Consider the following 24,448-nt stretch of genomic DNA (forward strand, 5'->3'; position numbering starts at 1 on the left):
TGTGTAATCCATAATTTACCAAGTTTTTGACATACAAATTTCTTACATGAATCAATAGCCAGAGAGAAATAAAATAAAGATGATTTCAACTTCTTCTCCCTTCTCTGTCACTCTACTACTAGAGAAAATGAAGCTTATATGGGGGGTGGAAATGGCGAGTTTCACAGAAATGTATGGTCCTTTAGGTCAGAGGATGCTCTTATAGCTCTCTGAGCAATAATTATAGCTTTATTAGTTTTTATTTTAAAATAAATATTCTGATGCTTTGGATTTTTTTATTTTACAAAGAGAATTATAATAATTGGAAAATTCAATGAAGTATTCCACAACTAGAAAACTCATTTTTCTTGTAGTAAACAGTATATGAAATAGTTTGTTGGTGATTAGATACAGAATCAAAACTTTAAAGTTTATTCACATGTATTCTTACTTACATTTAGTAAAAGTTATGTGTTTCATCTACAACTACGTCTTATTTTAAAGGCAAATATCCCTCAAGTTCCATTGTTGAAAGTTCTTTCAAAAATTGAAGATTTTGGACTTCCCTGATGGCGCAGTGGTTAAGAATCCACCTGCCAGTGCAGGGGACATGGGTTCGAGCCCTGGTCTGGGAAGATTCCACATGCCGTGGAGCAACTAAGCCCGTGCGCCACAACTACTGAGCCTGTGCTCTAGAGCCCAGGAGCCACAACTACTGAGCCCATGTGCCACAACTACTGAAGCCCGTGTGCCTAGAGCTCGTGCTCCACAACAAGAGAAGCCACCACGATGAGAAGCCTGTGCATGCAACGAAGAGTAGCCCCCGCTCGATGTAACTAGAGAAAAGCCCGTGTGCAGCAACGAAGACCCAATGCAGCCAAAAATAAATTTATAAAAAAAAAAAAAAATTGAAGGTTTTTAAAGGGAAAAAGTTAATCGAATAAGCCTTTGTCAAGACAGTTTTCTTCATCTGCCAATCAGCAGCATAGTGACATGGCATTAGATGTGTATTAATATCTTGATGCTTTCGATTTCTGCATGCCAAGCTACAGGGAAGTCATTTAACTTATGTGAACACACATTTGCTCATTTGAAAATAGGAATAATAATATCTACCTTTCAGGGCTACTCAGAAAAGTATGTAAGGTAAAGTATGAAGAACATTTAGCACACTGCTGAAAATAATAGGAACACAATATGTGGTAGTTCAGATTACCATTTAAGGCTTTTTTCTTATTAGACTATAACTTATTTAGAAATTAAAAACTATAATGTTATTCTTTCCATAACAAAATGAAGCTTTTAAAATGTCCTATACATCTTAAAAATTATAAAGGACACAATATTTTGACTGTAAATTTGTTCAAATGCAGGTAAGATTAGAAAGTAAATGAAAAATTCATAGGCCAATTATATTTTATTGAAAAGATAAAATCTAAACATGAATTGATTAAATTAAAACTTGTTCCTGTTAAAAATGTATTACCTGTGGAATCCAGCCCATAAAACAAGGGAGAACTGATGATACACTAGGAGAATCATGCTGATTTTCTGAAAGTCGATTTCCATCAAAACTGCATCCTTCCAGTAATAAGCCACTGATCTGTCATAGAAACATATAAACCATTAAAATATGTATTAAAGGCTGAAATGGCAGGAGTTACTATAGTATATCTTCAGAAGAAAGGCAACAATTTCCATTGTGACTATTCATTCCAAACAATGTGAAAACAAAGATCATGGTATTTTGTTTGAGAATAATGAAGGTGAAGACCTGAACCAATGTTCACTGTAAGCTTCCTTTAGGCTGGATCCTCAATTTTAGCAAATATTTTGGAAAAAAAGACATACAAATGTCATCAGTTATATAATTGCATATGCCTTGGCTTTAGATTAATAGACATATAATGAAAAAAGCCAAAAAGTTACTCTTTTTCCAGGAGGGGGAAAGAAAAGCATACTAGAGAAAAAGAACATGTGCTCCCTGCTTGGAATTCCAACATCGTTTTCTAAAAAAATAGAACAAAATTCGGAAAGGTTAATGAAAAAATTCTTGACATGTCATGCAGAGCTGAAAGAAGAATAAAAAAGAGAAAGAGTTAATCTCTTACTCTAAATTAACCTTAGTGTAAATTTATAAGATTATGAAAATAAAAATATAATTATTTTGGTAATATTAGTTTCATATTTCGTCTTTAAAACTGTTCACTCTTTTCATTTCTGTAGTGTTAATCTACCCTGAGTTTATCTAAAGGCAACAAAAGTAGAGTCTGCATTTTGCATTCAGACCCCCATCTATAGTCTCACAATTTAAACTTGATAGAAAATGTAAACAATCTTATAAATATTGTATAGTACCTTTTAAGTTAACATACTATAGAATTTTAGAGTCAAGGGAACACTTTAAGTTGGAAGTGTTGAAATCATTTTCAGTTATAACTAGAGAATGGTTTAGGGACAAGGAGGTACTAGTAGAGTATACCTTGACAAATAGTTCTGATTAGCTAAATTTATAGTAGGGTTCTTTACCATGAAAAGATAAGCAACTTCTTTGTGAGTGAAAGAGCTGGGATAAAAATAGAATTATTGAATTCCTAAGTTCAATATTCTTGCTACTATACCACTAATGTGATGTTATACAGGCCACTTAGGGTTGCTGAAGTATTGCCTTGAAGAAATGTAAATTAAAATTTAAAGAGTACTTGCTAATTTCAGTGCTAGAAAATCTCTGCAAGATAATTCTTCTAAGGCCTCTTCTAGAAATTTCATTGAGTTTTGCGCTCAATTGGTCTTTATAGAAATTTGTAAAAGTAGTCCCCACTGATAGTGTCACAACTTGACTATGTAATATGCATATACAGATATAAACTCATCATTTTCCTCTTCTAACCAGGGGGTAGGAGGGGTGAGAAATACTATTCTCTGGAGCCTATTTCAGTAATTGGCACTACTGACCATGTAGTTGCTTAATCAGACACCTGGGAGACATTCTTGGTTCCTTCTCCTGAACTTCCCACATGCCATCAACTATCAAGTACAGCCACTTCCAATAAAATCTTCTAAATCTGTCCTTTTCTCTCTACACCCTCTATCATTCCCCTACTTTGGAATGTAAAGTAAAAAAAATGAAAACATAAGAACTTCAAAAAGCGATACCCTGTTTTTATATAATAAAATGATAATATATCAGGGATTGGAGTAGTATCAACAAATGGTACCCTTGTTACATCTGGAATTCTGCATCAATGGAAGGTGAAAAAGCAGGTAGGCCCAAAATATTACCTTTATTACTGAAAAAGATAGTTTGGAGGATATAACAGGTCTCCAGGCAAATGGACTTGCTAATATCAACACTAAACACAAGAATTTGGAAGGCTTAACTTCTAGTTATGACAGTACTAAGCTAAGGAGCCAGCTGCACCAGGTGCAGAGACTGCCTTGAAGGGGCAGAGCAGAATGTGTACACCCAAAAGAAAAGCATAGGAAGGTGCAGTATTCAGCCTGGGATTTCTGACTCAAACTCACAGTCAGATAAAGTGACACCTTTCCTTTAGGAGTCAGGAAAGGAAGGAGTCAGGTAGAAGGCAGAGAGTGTCTAGGAGTATGAACATTAGTAAATATTCCTCCACGTAGAAAAAAACAACAGGAGCAGGAAATAAGAAATCTCCTCTAACATTATATTTAAAATACTTGGAAAATTGCCTGATATACAGCAAGTGCTCAATAAGTATTAGCTATTACTGTTCATTTAATCTAATCCATATTCGAATTTCTAGACATTTAGAATTATTTCATATAGTGTATCCATTTAAATAAGGCAAAATAAGGTTTGATTGGAAATTATTTAAATAATGTCAATCAAAAAACTTTTGCCTATATTTAATTTTGCAAAATATTTCCCAAATTTGTCCTACATAACTGAGTCTATCCATCACTTCATTTATACATCAAAGAGCTAGGTGATGTGTTAGAGCATGCTCTCTGATTTGATCAATACTGTACTTCCACTCTCTTTTTCACCCCCTTTAAATGATAAGCCATATTAAAATGCTATTTATGCTTACATATATACTTATGGGGCAAACTTCATATTTTTCTATTAAAAGTTTGTTAGAAGTCTATTTTAGTCATTAGTACCTTATTGTGCATGACACATATCCCTTGGATGCAAAGAAATAATTACTGAGATCAGAGCTCATTTGTTTATATTATTTTATTTTATTTTTTCAAGTAGACATTTTTTTGAATTCCAGTATTTTCTTTATTTCCACAAGAGAGACATTTGAAAATATTAACTATATCAACATCTGATCTCTCTCTTCTTTTTTACTTTAATCTTTTTTTTTTAAATTGAAGTATAGTTGATTTACAATATTGTGCTAATTTCAGGTGTACAGCAAAGTAATTCAGTTATACATACATATATATCTATTTTTTTCAGATTCTTTCCCCTTATAGGTAATTACAAAATATTGAGTACAGCTCCCTGTGCTATACAGTAGGTCCTTGTTGGTCATCTATTTTATATATAGTAGTGTGTATATGTTAATCCCAAACTCCTAATTTATCCCTCTCTCCCTCTTTCCCCTTTGGTAACCATAGGGGTTATGTCTGTTTACATTATTTTAAAAGAACTGCATTGTTGAGGCTGCCTCTTGACATCTGTACAAATATACTATTTGAGTTGAATGCAAATAATTAAGTGAAAGGCATCTAAATGTGCATCTCTTGCTGTAATACCATTTCCTCTAACTATTCTTGTTTTGCTTATAAATGCATAGCTTTCAATTTAACAGAATAGGAACAGCATAAAATCATTAAAACAAAAGGAAAAGAATCTCTACTCGAATGTTTTTCACACTTGAACCTCTGATTAAAACATCTGAAACAGAGGGGCAGCTGCAAAAGTAAGAAAATTAAAAAACAAAACGACAACAAAAACTCCAAAACCCCCCCTCACACACATTTCGTTTTGTTTATAGTTTCAAAACCATTTATTAAGGGGTAGTGTATATCAGGCCAACCACAACTGCATAAATATATTCCAAATAACTAACTACCATGACCCCAACCTATTTTGAAAAGGCTATTTATAAGATCGATCTGATTCAATTCTTTGAGGTGAGACTCAAAAGGGGTTAGCAACAGTAACAGTAGTGACTTTGTTCACTAAAAACAGGATTAAAGCCATTAATTTATTTCATATACAACGCTGAATTTCTTGAACACTTCTGATTTTAACTTGAATTTAACTTGGATTTAACGGTGAATTAAATGTTTCCTTTGCACAGCAAAGGAAACCATCACATAATGAAAAGATAAGCTACGGAATGAGAGAAAATATTTGCAAACAATGTACCAACAAGGGGTTAATATCCAAAGTATACAAAGAGCTCACACAACTCAATATTGAAAAAACAAACTACCCAGTCAAAACATGGGCAGAAGACTTAAATAGACATTTCTCCAAAGACGACTTCCAGATGGCCAACAGGCACATGAAAAGATACTCAATTATTTTCAGTATATTTAATATATAGTTTTCCTCTTTCTTTCTTTTTGTTTAATTTTTCTCCTTTTCTGCTAATGGATTGCACATCTATTTTTAAGCTTTTAACCATATCTTTGGAAGAGTAACTGTGACATTTTCTAATGAATTCTTAGTTACTTTTGAAGAGTAACTGTGACATTTTCTAATGAATTCTTAGTTATTCAGTACTTCTTCTGAACATGAAATGGATTTTATTTCAGCATGTTATTTCTGATCTAATTATTACTGTTTAGAGTTTTAGTTTTAGTTTTAGTTTAAAAATAATACAAAGTTATATTTTACAGTCAATACTTAATTTAAATTACATGCTAAAATTAAATTATTTTGTAATTTTTGGGCTCACTATTATTTTTGGTATATATTGTTTTCTCTGTGGCTTTTCTCTTTCATGTTTTAATACTTCTTTGAGGTTCTGAGAGTGGTAAGCCCTTGTGGTGCTTGGGTTTCTGGAAATATCTTTTTATTGCTTTCATTACTGAATGATATTTTAGATGGGAATAAAATTTGAGGTTAACAATTACTTTTCCTCATCAGTTTGAATATATTACTCACTCCATTGCCTTTTGGCATCTAGTGAGCTGATGAGTAATCTATTTGATGTTACTTTTTTGTTTTTTTTGTATTTTTTTTGGTTGGCACTCTGACTTTTCTATCTGGTAGCTTTTAAGATTTTTTCACTTTAACCCTGATATTGTATAGTTTCATTATAGTGTAACGAGGTGTGAACTTGAATATACTTCTAGTTAATTTTTTTGGTACTTTGCATGTGCATTTCACCTGAGAACTCTTATCATTTTCCAATTCTGGAAAATCCCTGCAACTAATTTTTCAAATTTTGCTTCTCTGCCATTCTGTCTGTTCTATAGTAGAAATCCTTTTACAAGTAGGATAGAATGCCTTAAACTATCCTCTATGTCTGATAATATCTCTTTCATATTTTTAGCACTTTACATTTGTGATCAGTTCTGAGTTAATTCCTTAGCACTAACTTCCAATTAATATGTCTCTTTCAATTGTATCTAATGTAGAGTATATTTAATCTATCAATATTTCATTTAAAGATTATATTTTTCATCTCCAAGACTACTGATTGGTTTTCACATCCACCTACATATAACTGTATTATTTCTGCCTGTTTCTATTCTGTAAGTTCTGATAATTTTTTTAGTGAAAGTTATTCTTTCTTACAACTGTTTAAGGAAACTAAAATAAACATTTTAACATTTTTTATCAGATTTTCCCAAAAGTAATAATAAATGAAATGACCAGATGTTGACTGACCTAATGATTTTGCTCATTCTCTTTTCTAGGATTAGATTTTTTCCCCATTTATTTTGGATTTTGGTTTCTAGGTTCATCTTGAGGGGTATTTTATTTTTCTCCCACATACCTCTAGAGTGACCTTTCCAAATCTACATAGCTATAAAATTTACAATGCCAGTTTGAAGGTTCTATTCTGCAGGTGTTGGGGATATTGCAGTTCTAAGCTATTGATCTGGTGGTTAGTGTGGCTCAATATCTAATATTAAGTCTATGCCTTTATCTTTCAGCCTCCTTAGGCCTATAACTTTATTCAGTCTCCTTTTATTGGAGAGCTGGAGAGCCTAACCTCAGTCCTGGATTTAAGCAATGACCCCTGTTTCCAGTCTCCATTTCACATACAGCACCACTAATTCCTTTCACTCTGCTGGGGCCATACTGTTCATTGCTTCCTACTTCTGGACTTGGAGCTCAAGACCTGTACTTTCAGACTTAGTCACAATTTTACTTTGTCCTGCTTTTGATGCAATGAAATATTGATCTTGTATTTGAAGCCAGACTATGTTTGTGGTTTCCTCTTTCTATATTTTTTCTATCATTATATATCTATCTGGAGCAGAGAGGATGAATCATTAGCTCCATGGGCCATCTTCACCTGAAGTTCTCAACTGTTTAAAATCAGAATACATTATACAATATAATATATAAAGGGAGGAAAGAAAAATGGGTAGACAAATATCTAGGGGGATATACTAAGTATATCTCTTAGAATGAAAGAAAAATAAAGTTTGTACTGAATGTGTTAGGTCCATTTAATTATAAAAAGAAGTTTTGAGGAAAAAAATGTCCTAAAATATTAAAATTAATCTGCATAATGGTTTCATGGGTCTGTTTGCTTATTAAAAAATTCATAAAGTTGTATTCTTAAGATTTGTGAAACTTATTGTATGATATTACGCTTCACTATAAAACTTTACCAAAAATAACATGCAGAGGTCAACATGAGGAGGCTCTACACATAAGCCAAAGACTAGGGACACTGCACATGAAAAAGAATAATAAATGCAATTTACAGAAGCACATTAAATATATAAGAAGTTCACACTGATACTTAAAAACAAAGAAGAAACGTTATTGAACACTGTGGGAAACAGTGTATCAACACCATATTCTGAATATCCCTAGTTTAAATTTTTTTAAAAAAAGCATTTATCCTTTATTTCTATATAAAATTCCATGGTATCTAGGTAACCACATAGACCTAGTTGATTAGGCTTCTTTGAAGAAAATTTCAGCTAATAAATGCAGAAGGAATAACAGATTTAGAAAAATTTGTTTCGTCGTCTACAACTAACTTCCATTTTATAAAAAAACGAGGGACAGAAGAACAAAAGTTACATAATAACACAAGGAAGCCAAGACATGAATATCAACTGTAGATCATTCTATAAGAGAAGTAACCTTGATTCTGTAACAAACAATGGTATGAAATAATAAGAGGAACCCCATCTAGATGTGAAAAGACATAAAGTACATAATAACCAAAGACAGTGTCTGGACCTTGACTCTCATTTGAACAAACTATTGGAAAAGAGTTTTTTTTTGAGACAGTGGTAAATATTGTTATGAACTGAGTGTTAAATAACGCCAAGGAATTATTGTTAATTTTTGTATGTGTGATAATATATTGTGTTTATTTAAGAAAAATTTTTTTTTGAGAAATGAAGGAGTAAAACAAAACAATGCCTGGAATTGCTTCAGCAAAGACAGTCAAAAAGAGAAAAAGAAGGAATGTTTCTAAATTTTGAAAACTTTGCATATGGAGATTCATTTTACTATTCTCTCTCCTTCTGTATCTGTTTGAAATTGTTTAATAAGGAAAAATACTATAAAAAATTGGAAAAAACTTGAAGATCAGAGAATATTTAAATTTTCTCTAGGGAATTACCTTCTCTGTCTAGAGCTACTTTCCAATACAGTAGCCATGGCCACATGTGCTATTGATCATTGAGATGTTACTAGTCTGAATTGAGATGTGCCATAAATATGGAATATATGATGGATTTCAAGGACTTTATACAATAAAAAGGAAAGTAAAATATCCCATTCATAATTTTAAAATAGTTATTATATGTTGAAGCAACAATATTTTGTATATATTAGGTTAAATAAAAAAATATTAAAATTATTTGTATCTGTTTCTTTTACTTTTTTTAATGTAACTACTAGAAAATATAAAATTACATATGTGGCTTGATATAGGTTGAAGAAAGGAAAGCGTGCTAGGGAAAGAAATACAAACAGGTTTCTTCGAAGTTTTTGAAAGCTGGGGAAGGACTAGAACAGTTGATGGAACTTAGTACCTAATCCCAGCACACTGACTTTTTTTCAGTACAGTGTCAAGTAAAGTCAGAATGTTTCGTAGCAGAAAGACTTTCAAAACAGGAAATTTGAGCCAGTTTTCAGCCTCCTGCTATATTTGGAGAGCATGAGAAGAGAGCATTCAACTGGAAAGGCTACCTAAACAGTATAGTCAACTAAGAATTAAACGTCCTTTAAACTGGTGGAAACATAGTAAGACACTCAAAGCATTTAATGTTACAAGAATATCAAATAGATTTAAAACCTCTGGTTGCTGTAGTTACTTAAGTTCTTAAGAAAAATCATTTTTTGTTGAACTGGTTTTATATTGTACTAGTTTGCACATACCAACTCATTTTAGAGATTGACTTTTAGAGAAAATTATATTACTAAGCACTCTTATAGTTCCCCCATGATTTTTTTTTTTTAACATCTTTATTGGAGTGTAATTGCTTTACAATGGTGTGTTAGTTTCTGCTTTCTAACAGAGTGAATCAGTTATACATATACATATGTTTCCATATCTCTTCCCTCTTGCATCTCCCTCCCTCCCACCCTCCCTCTCCCACCCCTCTAAGTGGTCACAAAGCACCGAGCTGATCTCCCTGTGTTATGCGGCTGCTTCCCACTAGCTATCTATTTTACATTTGGTAGTGTATATATGTCCATGCCACTCTCTCACCCTATCACATCTTACCCTTCCCCCTCCCCATATCCTCAAGTCCATTCTCTAGTAGGTCTGTGTCTTTATTCTCCCATGATTTAAAAAAAATCTCCACTTTATAATGACTATATAAGCATATTCACATTAAGTGCTCAGTTTTAAAAATGAAAACTATCAGAAATATATGTCTTAAAATGAACTATTTAAGGATTTTTTTTTTTTTTTGGTAGATTGTCCACTGCTGGACTGATAAGCTACTTACACTCATTTGGGGAGGATGCGTCTAAAGCTCATAACTCCCAATTCTGATGAGCCCATTCTCCTCATGAACCCTCACATGTCTAAATGTCTAATTTCTTCATTGTTTTAACTTCTATTTCCTGGTAAGCTTTACAAGGGAGGGAACTGAAATATGAATAGCATAATAACCACTTGGTATATGGGCAGACTCTAGCCTAGCATGAAGCAGCTGAAATGAACTGGCAAGCATAAGTGGCTATATGACTCTACCAGGTCCCAAAGGAGCAGCAGCTTTCAGGTATCCTAGGGAATTGTGCATTATTAACAAGACTAAAATGTTTTTAATAAGCCTGATTTGCCAAGGTAAAAGACTTGTTTTTGCCTTTTGTGTTTGGCAGCATCAGCAGTCAAGGAGGGAGCTGGAAGCTACCCAGATTTGCCAGGGCAAAACTTTCACAGCCTTGGGCAAGATCTAGCACGCAAGCTGAACAGGTGCTGGATTTACACCTTTTCCAGTACTAAGTTTCACAACTGCTGTTTAACAAATAATAAATCAATAATGGTAGTGAGGAAATTTTAAAGGGCCATGTTCAGGATCTAAAAAAATCAATATACATACATGTTCTCTTAAGCTGGTCTAGGGGGTTGAGATATTGATTGGTGTGGGAACTATAGCCTTACTTGAACATTTCACTGGTTTAATTCAGTCTAGGGTGGTAGAGATTGAAAAATATTCAAAATAAATTAAATTCTGCAGTGATAGTAACATTCAAATATAATTCAAATCCAAAATTCTCCTATCAAAATAATCCTTTTGCTGAAAAATTTGATTAAGAGGAACCTAAATGAATTATTTAACTTGCTGATTTTGCCAAGTGCAAACAGTGAGGGGCTTACAAAAACTTTTTATCTGATAAATATATCTGGAACTGCAGGTAAGAAATTAGGAAATGTGCTTCTATAGCTCACATGAATGAGGGGCCAAAGAGAGGAAAAATTCTGTTGAATTACCTCAAATCCCATGTGTAGGGATGGCTTTTTTAACTTAAAGTTGTAAGATATAATTGTATCAAACTTATAATGTTCCTGAATATATTGACCAATGAATATTTTGGTTTTTAACAATACAGTAGCTATCATGAATGTCAAATGACAAATGAAAGAATTCTGCTTTCCTGGATAACAGCAGAGAACTTTTATTAAAATATACTTTTGTTTCTAATTAAAAAATAAATATTGCCTAATGAAACCTAATCCAAATCAAGTTAAAAGAAATAATAAAACACACACACACACATCGGTTTTCAGAGACCCTCGTAATAAACATGTCAAGGAAGTTATTATTTATATCCATTGATAAAAGAGACAACAAAGGCTCAGACTGCTTCATTAATTGTTTTTAAAAGTCACATGGCTCTGTTTTGGAGAACTAAGATTAGACTCTTGCTTTATTAACTGCCAGCCTTTTTCCCCATCTATAAAACATAACATATATGCTTGGGGTTTTCTGGTTGTAGATAACTTTATTTCTATTTTGTAAGAACAGGAGCAAAATAGTTCTGGAAATATGAACACACCTTGACACAGAATAAAACTCATTTCCCTTGTTTTTTATATCAATATACCTAAATAATGATACTACCATATTATGTGTGTGCTTCACAGCTGCTAAGAGACCACACAACCAGGTAAACTGCATAATTCCTGGATTATACATCATGTGTTCCCTCCCTCTCCTTAACAGCTAGGCAACAGTTTATGTGCACCAATAATAGCTAAGGTAGCTCTTATGGGCTAGAGGCTAAGGTTAAAATAAAATGCAAAGGATGAAAGAGAACCTGCTAATTTCTTCAGCTTCAACGGAGAATTTTGTAGCAATCTATAGAGCCAATAGAGAAAGAAAGACCTAGCTTATTGTTAATGATCAAATTTCTGGCAGACTATACCATTACAGCTGCTGTTAATAATGCCTATTATAGTGCCTCTCCTATTGTTGGCCTTCAACTCAACAATTCAACAAGGTTTTAATGGAGCGCTTATTATGTAGGAGGTATTGTTTGAGGTATTTGAGATACAACAAAACTGGAAAAAAAGTGACTACTCTCATGGGACTTACATTCCAGTAGAATAAGACAGACAACAAAACAACAAATATAATAAATAAATTATATAGTATGTTAGAAAACAGTAGTAATATGAAAAGAAAATTGTTGGCCTGAGAACTAGAATTATATAAATAGAACTTCTGAAAAGTCAGTTGCCTAAGGTTAACTAAGTTAAAGAACTATAGTTTTACATTTATTTTAATTATATGTAATATACTGAACTAGATACTGGGTATCTGAAGATAGGTAAGACAGTCTTTATCTTCAATGTCATTACAGTCTCGTAAGACAGACCAACACAGATGTATAGAGATAATCATACTACAACATGCAGCATCTTATATTAGCAGTGGAAAAAAGTTAAGAGGGCAATTCTATGTGTGAGAATGGGAAAGAAGAATGGTAGAGAATGCCAATGACATGGAAGAAGGTTGGAGTTGTTGGAGGAAGGATTTCATTAGTTTTGTTATTAATATTTGAATGGTTATCTATATTATCTATTATTGCAAGAATAATGCATTTTTAGCAGAAAAGCTAGCTAGGAAAATTTATACTGCAAAAGATGGCTTAATTTTTTTTTAACATAGTTGGTTTGATTTTAACAGTGAACTAATATACTCACAAATTGTAAACTCCCTAAGGACAAGATTTGGTCTAAATTTTTCAGACATTTTATACATACTTTATTGTATAGCAAATATTTATTGACTTGAATGTTAGAACAGGTAACCTAACAGAACTTCAAGATTTATATCATTTTTTACCGAAGTTACATTTTCAAATACTATGTTATATTCCTAAGATTCTTAGTTTTGCATTAGAACATGTTGTATCTTGTACAGGTTGTTTCATGTTGAATCTTAACTTACTTTGATTTTTCACACAGGTAATATAATCTGTCTCTGCTGATCTTACACTATAGAGATAGGTGACTTTGAGATTGGAGCAAAATCTCTTTATCACAGTTGGTAATTACATAATTTTTGACTCAGATAAACATTAAAATTATTCTAATACCTTAATTTGCAGCTTTGCTTCTTGCAGTCGACCTTTCCATGAGGCCACAAATTTAAGGCTATCCACAGAGCAGACCACAGCCCTGTAAAAATAAAGCATCAAATGTCAGAAAGAGATAATTTTCAGGAATTAAAATATGAATAGCAATAGAAGATATACACACTCCTATTTATTTAAAGTTGAAATATTTATAATGTACAAGTAATCAGATATTTTAGGCTATGCACAATACCTTAGATTTCACACTAAGTTTTTAAAGTTAACTTGTTATGTCAGTCTCCTCTTCAAGGTTGTGTAGGTACCTTGAGGATAGGGTCTTTTATTTTTACATCCTCCGTTTTGATCATCATCCTCAAATGCAGGCACATAATGGGGGTTCAATAAATGTTTACTAACTGAACTGAAATATGATATTTATAATATGCTCTTGAGGTACTACCAATTGAATATCCCCCAAAGCACTAAAAAGCAACTAAGTTTTTTTCAGTATGTTTTTGGAAGTGTCTCTTTCATTGCATTCTAACTTCTTAAAAATTATAGACTATATATGATATGATATTCCAAATTTGTTTTTAAAAAGAGTTTGATCTTAACCATCAGATACTGTTTCCCACCAAGAAGCCTAGTCAGCATTGTCCAACAGAATTTTCTACAGAGATAAATATATTTTCATTCAGTCCAAAATGGCAGCCACTACCCAAATGTGGCTATTGAGAACTTTAAATGTGGATAGTGTATTGAGAAATTACATTTTTAATTTTATTTAACTTGTTTGGGGGGGGTGTTATTAAAGAATTTTAGTAGCAGGTGGTGTTAGCAGTTCTTTTCTTCCTGATACAGACCAGGGTTTTTCCATCTGACTTTATACTAGGACCACTTGGATTTGGGTGGAGTGAGCAGGATGGGAAGAGGGGAGAAGGTTCAAGGGGGAAATACGCTTTTACATAAATCACATGTGAAGGGAGTTTTGAAGTCATTATTGCTATTGCTTCAGGATAATGGGGTTGTTTGTTTCTTTTGATATTAAGTTGTATGAGCTGTTTGTATATTTTGGTTATTAACTCCTTGTCAGCTGCATTATTTGCAAATATTTTCTCCCATTCCTTAGGTTGTATTTTCATTTTGTTGATGGTTTCCTTTGTTGTGCAAAAGCTTTTAAGTTTTCTTAGGTCCAATTTGTTTATTTTTACTTTTTTTTCTTTTGCCTTAGGAGACAGATCCAAAAACTATTGATATGATTTATGTCAAAGAGTGTTCTGCCTATGTTGTCTTCTAGGAGTTTTATGGTTTCATGTCTAACATTTAGAACTTTAATCCATTCTGGCTTTATTTTGAATATGGTGTGAGGTAATGTTCTAATCTCATTGTTTTACATGTAGATGCCCAGATTTCCCAGTGCCACTTATTGAACAGACTGTCTTTTCTCCATTGTATATTCCTGCCTCCTTTGTTGTATATTAATTGACTACAGGTGTGGGGGTTTATTTCTGGGCTCTCTAATCTGTTCCATTGATCTATGTGTCTGTTTTTGTGCCAGTACCATGCTGTTTTGATTACTGTAGGTTTGCAGAATAGTCTGAAGTCTAGAAGAATGATATCTCCAGCTTTGTTCTTTTTTTATCAAGATTGCTTTGTCAGGGACTTCCCTGGCAGTCCAGTGGTTAAGACTCTGTGCTTCCACTGCAGGGGGCATGGGTTCAATCCCTGGTCAGGGAAGTAAGATCCTGCATACCAAGTGGCGTGGCCAAAAAAAAAAAAAAAAGAAAAAAAAAGAAAAAAAAGATTTCTTTGGCAATTTGGAGTCTTTTGTGGTTCCATTTCAATTTTAGGATCATTTGTTCTAGTTCCATGAAAAGTGTCATGAGTATTTTGATAGGGCCTGCGTTAAATTTGTCGATTGCTTTTGGTAGTATAGTCATTTTAATAAAATCCTAAGAGCAACAGGTATCTTTCTATTGTTTGGAATCTTCTTCAGTTTCCTTCATCAATGTTTTATACTTTTCAGAGCATAAGTCTTTCACCTCCTTTGTTAACTTTATTCCTAGGTATTCTTTTTGATGTGACTTTAAACATGATTTTTTTTTTTTGACTTTCTCTTTTTGATAGCTCATTATTATTGTATAGAAACATAATAGATTTCTGTATATTAATCTTGTATCCTGCAACTTTGCTGAATTCATTTATTAGTTCTAATAATTTTTGGGTGGAGACTTCAGGGTTTTCTATATATACAGTATCATGTCATCTGCAAATAGTGAAAATTTTAACTCTTCCCTTCTAATATGGATGCTTTTTATTTCTTTCTTGTCTGATTACTGTGGCTAGGACTTCAAATAATATGTTAAATAGAAGTAGTGAGAGTGGGCATCCTTGTCTTGTTCCTGAATTTAGAAGAAGGCTTTCATATTTTCACCACTGAGTATGATGCTGGCTATAGGGCTGTCATAAATGACCTTTACTATGTTGAGGTATGTCCCCTCCATATCCACTTTGATGAGAGTTTTTATCACGAATGGATGTTGAATTTTGTCAAATGCTTTTTCTGCCTCTATTGAGATGATAATGTGATTTGTGCCTTTTCTTGTGGTAATGTGGTGTATCACATTAATTGATTTGCCAATGTTGAGCCATCCTTGTGACTCTCTAATAAATCCCATTTTATCATGGTGTATGAGCCTTTTTATATATTGTTAGATTTGGCTTGCTAATATTTTGTTAAGGATTTTTACATCCTATATTCATCAATTGGCCTGTAATTTTCTTTCTTGTAGTAGTCTTTGGTTGCTTTTGGTTATCAGAGAAATGGTGGCCTTGTAGAATGAATTTGGGAATGTTCTATCCTCTTGAATTTGGGGAATAGTTTTAGAGGACAGGTATTAGTTCTTCTTTATATGTTTGGTAGAATTCCCCTGTGAAGCCACCTAGTCCTGGACTTTTGCTGGCTGGGAGTATTTTTATTACAAATTTAATTTCACTACTAGTGACTAGTCTATTGAAATTATCTATTTCTTCTTAAGTCAGTCTTGGCAGGCTGTATACTTCTAGAAATTCATCCATTTCTTCTAGGTTGTCCAATTTGTTGGCATATAACTGTTGGTAGTATTCTCCTGTGATTTTTATTTTTAATCTCTGTGGTATTGGTTGTTATTTCTCCTCTTTCATTTCTTATTTTATTTGGGTCTTCTTCGCTTTTGTTCTTGGTGAGCATGGCTAAAGGCTTATCAATTTTGTTTATCTTTTTAGAAACCCAGCTCTTGGTTTCATTAATCATTTCTATTGTTTTTTTCTTATGTCTATTTTACTTATTTCCCCTCTGATCTCTATTATTTCCTTTCCTCTGCTGACTCTGGGCTTCGCTAATTCTTCTTTTTCTAATTCTTTTAGGTGGTATGTTAGGTTGTTTATTTGAGATTTTTCTTGTTTCTTGAGGAAGGCCTGTATCAGTATCAACTCTTAGAACTGCTGCATCCCATAGATTTTGGAGTGTTTTGTTTCCATTTTCATTTGTCTCAAGGTATTTTCTGATTTCCTCTTTGACTTCCTCATTGACCCATTGGTTTTTTTATTAGCATGTCGGTTAGTCTCTATATGTTTGTTCTTTTCCCATTTTTCTTTCTGAAGTTGATTTCTAGCTTTGTACCATTGTGGTCAGAAAAAAGATGCTTGATATAACTTCTATCTTCTTAAATTACTAATGCTTGTTTTGTGATCTAGTATGTGAGCTCTCAAGAAGAATATCTCATATGTTCTTGAAAAGAATGTTTATTCTCCTGTTTTTGGATATAATGTCCTGTAGGTATCAATTATGTGCAAATGTTCTATTGTGTCATTAAGACCTCTGTTGTCTTTTTGATTTTCTGTCTGGATGATCTGTCCATTGATGTCAGTTGGGTATTAAAGCCCCCTACTATTATTGTATTATTGTCAAGTTATCCCTTCATATCTGTTAGTATTTGCTTCATATATTTAGGTGCTCCTGTATTGGGTGCATATATGTTAACGAGTGTAATATCCTCTTCTTGTATTAATCCTTTTATCATTATATTATGCCCTTCTCTGTCTTTTGTTATAGCCTTTGTTTTAACGTCTATTTTGTCTGACATCAGTTTTGCTACCCCCACTTTCTTCTTGCTTCTGTTTGCATGAAATATCTTTTTTGCGCCTGTTCTCTCTCAGTTGGTGTGTATCTTTAGCCCTAAAGTGAGTCTCTTACAGGCAGCATATTGAAGGGTCTTGTTTTTGTATCCAATAAGCCACTTAATTAGAGCATTAGTCCATTGACATTTAAAGTAATTATTAATAGGTATGTACATATTGCCATTTTATTACTTGTTTTCTGGTTGCTTTTGTAGCTTTTTCTGTTCACATCTTTGTTTCTTCTCTAGTGGTTTGACAATTTTCCTTAGTACTATGCTTGTGTTCCTTTCTTTTTAGTTTTTGTGTATGTATTGTAGGTTTTTGATTTGTGGTTACCCTAGGTTCATGTTTATCCTTTAGCTGTTTGTTGTAGTTATAGTTGCTTTTACACTTTTTGTCTTTTAATCTATGTACTGACTTATTTAAGTGATCTTCAACATTTACTATATATTTATCTTTCCTACTGGGATTTTCCCTTTCCTATAGATTCTTACTTATTTTCCATTTAGAGATCCTTCAACAGTTCTTTTAGGGTAGGTTTAGTATTGATGAATTCTTTTAGTTTTTGCTTGTCTGAGAAATTCTTTATCTCTCTTTTTCTATTCTAAATGATAATCTTATTGGGTAGAGTACCCTAGCTTGCAGGTGTTTCCTTTTCAGGATTTTAAATATATCCTTCCTGGCCTGCAATGTTTCTGCAGAGAAATCAGTTGACAGCCTTACGGGGATTCCCTGTGTATGACTCTCTATTTTTCTCTTGCTGCCTTTAGAATTCTCTATTTTTAACTTTTGCCATTTTAATTATGATATATCTTGGTGTGGGTCTGTTTGGGTTCATCTTGTTTGAGACCCTCTGTACTTCCTGTACCTAGATATCTATTTCCTTCTTCATGTTTCTGAAGTTTTCAGACACAATTTCCTCAAATACATTTTCCCTCTCCTTCTCTCTCTCTTCTCCTTCTGGAACCAATCAGATGTGAAAGTTGGGACACTTAATGTTATCAGACATGTTTCTTAGATTGTTTTTTTTTTTTTTTAAATGTTTTTTCCCCTGGTTCTCTGATTGGATGATTTCCATTATTCTATCTTCCAGATCACTTATGCATTCTTCTGTATCACTTAGTCTGCTATTCATTCCTTCTAATGTGTTATTTCAACTACTAAATTATTTATTTTTGACTGGGTCTTTATATGTTCTATTTCCTTGAGAACATGTTCATTTTTTAGGTCAATTCTTTTTCCTAATTCAATTAACATTTTCACTACCAATGTTTCTAACTCTTTATCTGGTAAATTTTTTATTTCTCTTTCATTATTTATTTTTTCTCTTGCTCTTTCAATTGAGAGTAGTTCCTCTGCCTTTTCATTTTTTTAGACTTAACTTTCTCTGCCTCTATGAATTTAGGTGAAACAGTTACCTATTGCATCTGAAAGGGGTGTTCTTATGTTTGAGTGTCTCTATGCTGACTACATATGTTCAATGCCTTTGGTGGGAGAGCTGGATTTGATGTGGATGCCAGTCATGTCTTTCCTCAGAATGTGCTGGCAGCTATCACCTTGGTAAGTGGTGGGGCTGGAGACAGATCTGGCCTGGGGTGTGAGGCAAGGTTCCTTCTCTGGTCAGTAGCCATCACTGCCCTCCCAGGGACAGGGTCTGATCCCATGTTGCTGCAGCAGAAGACCTGTGTGTCAGGCTTGAACTGGCTCCATTCCCTTTAATTGTGTGTTTTCCCCACTCCCCACACCAGGAATTTTGTCCCAGGAGGGGAGTGCTGAATCAAGTGAGGTTCATGTGCATACAGCAGTCCAATGTGCTGTCTGTGCAGGCATCTGTGGTTCTGCTCAGCCACAGACCATGGTCGAGTCTTTTCCTTGGTCGCAGCCGCCCCAGATCAAGGGCTGTGCTGTGGCATGGACTAAGTGGGGCCCAACCGTTTGCTAAGCTTGGGCTGAGGCACATGATGAGGTGGTTGGAGGAAAACAGGCAGCCACTAGAGCAGACCTCTCTTCCCTGCCTTGGGGGCAAGACTTCTTTGTCTCTCACAACTGATCACTATCTCCAACCTCCTCTGTGCCCCAAAGAGGAGGCAGGGCCTGTGTGGCTTTTCTGTGTATACTGGGGCAAGGTGGTGGGTTGAGCTGTGGTGTACAGCGGCTGCCCTCTGGGCTGCTTCTAGGGCACCACTTCAGTAAGTGCCAACAATGGCCACCACAGCCCACCCAGGGTCCACCCTGGGACCAAGTCACCTCTGCATCCCAAAGTCAAGTCTTTTCCTTGGTCCTGGTCACCCCAGATCCAGTGCCATACTGTGGCATGGACTAAGAGGGGCCAGAGCGTTTGCTTAGCTCAGGCTGGGGTGTATGATGAGGCAGTCATGGGAAACTCAGCAGCTGCTAGAGCAGACCTCTCTCCACCTTGCCCCAGCGGCTAGCCAGCACACACACACTCCTGTTGAATGGAGTCCAGGATTCTCTCAGCCCTTCTATTTGTCACAGTGTTCCTCCAACCAGTGAGGGGGCTTATCTCCTCCATGTAGGACCCCAGGACTGGGATGCCTAGTCTGTGGCTTGACCCACGCACTCCCCAGGGCTAGGGTCTGCCCGTATAATTGCCCTTTTCCTCTGAGTCCCCTCTCTGGGGCACAGGTCCTGATTTGATTGCTTTTCTTTCCTTCCTACCTGATTACATGTGTATTTTTCTTACAGCTATGGTTTTAAAAGAGTCCTTCTACCAGTTCCAGTTAGTTTTCAGTGAGAAATGCTCCTCCTGTAGATGTATTTGTGATGTGTTCACGGAGAAGATGAGGGTCACATCCTCTTACTCAACCATCTAGTCTCCTTAACCCATTTTAACTTTAAATCATTTAATTTTTTTTTTTACATCTTTATTGGAGTACAATTGTGTTACAATGTTGTGTTAGTTGCTGCTGTATAACAAAGTGAATCAGCTATATGTATACATATATCCTCATATCCCCTCCCTTTTGCATCTCCCTCCCGCCCTCCCTATCCCACCCCTCTAGGTGGTCACAAAGCACGGAGCTGATCTCCCTGTGCTATGCGGCTGCTTCCCACTAGCTATCTATTTTAAATTTGGTAGTGTATATATGTCCATGCCACTCTTTCACTTCATCCCAGCTTACCCTCCCCCATCCCTGTGTCCTCAAGTCCATTCTCTACGTCTGTGACTTTATTTTAGTCCTGCCCCTAGGTTCTTCAGAACTATTGTTTTTTAGATTCCATATATATGCGTTAGCATAAGGTATTTGTTTTTCTCTTTCTGACTTACTTCATTCTGTATGACAGTCTCTAGGTCCATCCACCTTACTACAAACAACTCAATTTCGTTCCTTTTTATGGCTGAGTAATATTCCATTGTATATATGTACCACATCATCTTTATCCATTCATCTGTTGATGGATACTTAGGTTGCTTCCATGTCCTGGCTATTGTAAATACAGCTGCAATGAAAAGTGTGGTACATGACTCTTTTTGAATTATGGTTTCCTCAGGGTATATGCCCAGTAGTGGAATTGCTGGGTTGTATGGTAGTTCTATTTTTAGTTTTTAAGGAAACTCCATACGGTTCTCCATAGTGGCTGCAACAATTTACATTCCCACCAACAATGCAAGAGGGTTCCCTTTTCTCCACACCTTCTCCTGTGTTTATTGTTTGTAGATTTTTTGATGACGGCCATTCTGACCGGTGTGAGGTGATACCTCATTGTAGTTTTGATTTGCATTTCCCTAATGATTAGTGATGTTGAGCATCCTTACATGTGTTTGTTGGCAATCTGTGTATCTTCTCTGGAGAAATGTCTATTTAGGTCTTCTGCTCATTTTGGATTGGGTTTTTTTTTGATATTGAGCTGCATGAGTTGCTTGTATATTTTGGAGATTAATCCTTTGTTAGTTGCTACGTTTGCAAATGTTTTCTCCCATTTTGAGCATTGTCTTTTCATCTTGTTTATGGTTTCCTTTACTGTGCAAAAGCTTTGAAGTTTCATTAGGTTCCATTTGTTTATTTTTGTTTTTATTTCCACTTCTCTAGGAGGTGGGTCAAAAAGGATCTTGCTGTGATTTATGACATAGAGTGTTCTGCCTATGTTTTCTTCTAAGAGTTTTATAGTGTCTGGCCTTACATTTAGGTCTTTAATTCATCTGAGTTTATTTTTGTGTATGGTATTAGGGAGTGTTCTAATTCATTTTTTACATGTAGCTGTCCAGTTTTCCCAGCACCACTTATTGAAGAGGCTGTCTTTTTTCCATTGTATATTCTTGCCTCCTTTATCAAAGATAAGGTGACTATATGTGTGTGGGTTTATCTCTGGGCTTTTTATCCTGTTCCATTGATCTATATGTCTGTTTTTGTGCCAGTACCATACTGTCTTGATTACTGTAGCTTTGTAGTATAGTCTGAGGTCAGGGAGCCTGATTCCTCCAGCTCTGTTTTTCTTTCTCAAGATTGCTTTGGCTGTTCAGGGTCTTTTGTGCTTCCATACTAATTGTGAAATTTTTTGTTCTAGTTCTGTGAAAAATGCCATTGCTAGTTTGATAGGGATTGCATTGAATCTGTAGATTGCTTTGGGTAGTAGAGTCATTTTCACAATGTTGATTCTTCCAATCCAAGAATATGGTATATCTCTCCATCTATTTGTATCATCTTTAATTTCTTTCATCAGTGTCTTATAGTTTTCTGCATACAGGTCTTTTGTCTCCTTAGGTAGGTTTATTCCTAGGTATTTTATTCTTTTTGTTGCAATGGTAAATGGGAGTGTTTCCTTAATTTCTCTTTCAGATTTTGCATCATTAGTGTATAGGAATGAAAGAGATTCCTGTGCATTAATTTTGTATCCTGCTACTTTACCAAAGTCATTGATTAGCTGTAGTAGTTTTCTGGTTGCATCTTTAGGATTCTCTATGTATAGTATCATGTTATCTGCAAACAGTGAAGGAAACGATAGCAAAGATCAATAAAACTAAAAGCTGGTTCTTTGAGAAGATAAACAAAATTGATAAACCATTAGCCAGACTCATCAAGAAAAAAAGGGAGAAGACTCAAATCAATACAATTAGAAATGAAAAAGAAGTAACAACTGACACTGCAGAAATACAAAGGAGAGATTATTACAGGAAACTATATGCTAATAAAATGGACAACTTGGAAGAAATGGACAAATTCTTAGAAAAGCACACCTTCTGAGACTGAACCAGGAAGAAATAGAAAATATAAACGGACCAATCACAAGCACTGAAATTGAAACTGTGATTAAAAATCTTCCAGCAAACAAAAGTCCAGGACCAGATGGCTTTACAGGTGAATACTATCCTTCTCAAACTCTTCCAAAATATAGCAAAGGGAGGAATACTCCTAAACTCATTCTATGAGGCCACCATAACCCTGATACCAAAACCAGACAAAGATATCACAAAAAAAGAAAACTACAGGCCAATAACACTGGTAAACATAGATGCCAAAACCCTCACCAAAATACTAGCAAACAGAATCCAGCAACACAGTAAAAGGATCATACACCATGATTAAGTGGGGTTTATCCCAGGAATGCAAGGATTCTTCAATATACGTAAATCAATCAATGTGATACACCATATTAACAAATTGAAGGAGAAAAACCATACGATCATCTCAAGAGATGCAGAAAAAGCTTTTGACAAAATTCAACACCCATTTATGATAAAGTCTCTCCAGAAAGTAGGCATAGAGGGAACTTACCTCAACATAATAGAGGCCATATATGACAAATCCACAGCCAACATCGTTCTGAATGGTGAAAAACTGAAACCATTTCCACTAAGATCAGGAATAAATCATTTAAATTTAAATAGCATCATTTGACTTCTGCCTACCATATTGGACACAATAGGTCTAGATAAATAAATGACCAAAATTTTAAAAATTAAAGTTTGCCTTTTTCAATTCTAATAAAAAACACATCATAATTGAAAGCAGTGTTCTCTAAACTAAAAGTTTACTGTTATTAAAAGTCAAGTATTAAGAAATAACACAACTATCTGGATTCAACAGTAAATTTATTTCTTGACAATCAAGGGAATGTGATCAGAAGTGAATAAATCAAAGTATAATTACCCTCTCAAACAAATAAGTATTTCATTCTATTTACCTTGCAGTTTCCTGGCGAAGCGCATTGAGAAATGTGTCTGGGTGGAAGAGTTCTGATAGGTCAAGTGTATCGGAGAGAAGAGTCTGTTTTTCAGCTCTCTCTACCCAGTTCTAGAAGGAGGGAGATACACAAACACACATTTAAAAACTTTGCAAACTTGAAAGATAAAGAAATCTATTAAAGAAGAATTATGCAGAAGTCATTTCCAATGAGGAAGTTATACAGTTTCCAAATGCTTTGAAATGATGTCTAGGAAAAAAAATTTTTTTCCACTGTATGTTGTAAAATCTGCTATAGTTTTTTGATATAATATCCATCTATCACAAAAAAGCTTCTTTGCACAACCTTTTGTTAGTAGAGATCTACTCAAAATAAAAAATCTAAAACATGACATTTAATCTCATATATGGCGTTTAGGTTTGGACTAGCACTTCTCCTAGTGATGACTCACCTCTCAAAGTGTGCTCAGGGGATACTGAGCATCTGGGTCTACTACTAGAGTTCCCAAGGCTGCCAATTCTTGGCAAGGCAAACTGAACTTGGGTTCCAGATCTAACAGTAAATTTGCCACCTTACTAAATCAAGTATTATAGTGGAGGGTAATGTCCAGGAAAAAATAATTTTTTTTGTTAAAATGTGTTTTTTAATAGTCTTTTCTGCTTATCTGCCATTTTGTAAATCAATTTATACTTCATTTGGAGAAACATACACCATCATTAAGTATGTTTAATAAGCATAATAAAAAATTGCCATTTGGAACAAATAACAAAAAAAACAAAGCCTTCTGCAAAACTTACTATATGCTTTCCATGTATTAACCAATTTTATGCTTACTACAATCCTAAAGTTGGTGTTAATATCCCCATTTTACAATCAGAAAATGGAGGCATGGTGAGGTTAAGGGTCTTGCCCAAGGTCACACAGTTAGTGTTGGAGCAAGGTAATAAACTCAGGTGATTTGTTTTTCTGTAATATTTCTGCAGGTACTAA

At 34.5% G+C, this 24,448-nt stretch overlaps 1 protein-coding gene across 2 annotated transcripts in view; it reads right to left on the minus strand.

Moving 5' to 3' along the window:
• Positions 1–24,448, minus strand: part of DYNC2H1 (dynein cytoplasmic 2 heavy chain 1) — a 381,735-nt gene that overhangs the window by 23,141 nt on the left and 334,146 nt on the right. For both annotated transcript variants that reach the window (XM_082409863.1, XM_082409862.1), the window contains 3 exons: positions 23,459–23,568; positions 13,178–13,259; positions 1,466–1,582 (listed from right to left, as the gene is read on the minus strand). In XM_082409863.1, coding sequence (XP_082265989.1) covers positions 1,466–1,582; positions 13,178–13,259; positions 23,459–23,568 — 309 coding nt within the window. The remainder of the gene's footprint in view (positions 1–1,465; positions 1,583–13,177; positions 13,260–23,458; positions 23,569–24,448) is intronic.

This window comes from Balaenoptera physalus (genome assembly GCF_965194825.1).
Source record: "Balaenoptera physalus genome assembly, chromosome: 10".
Taxonomy (NCBI): domain Eukaryota; kingdom Metazoa; phylum Chordata; class Mammalia; order Artiodactyla; family Balaenopteridae; genus Balaenoptera; species Balaenoptera physalus.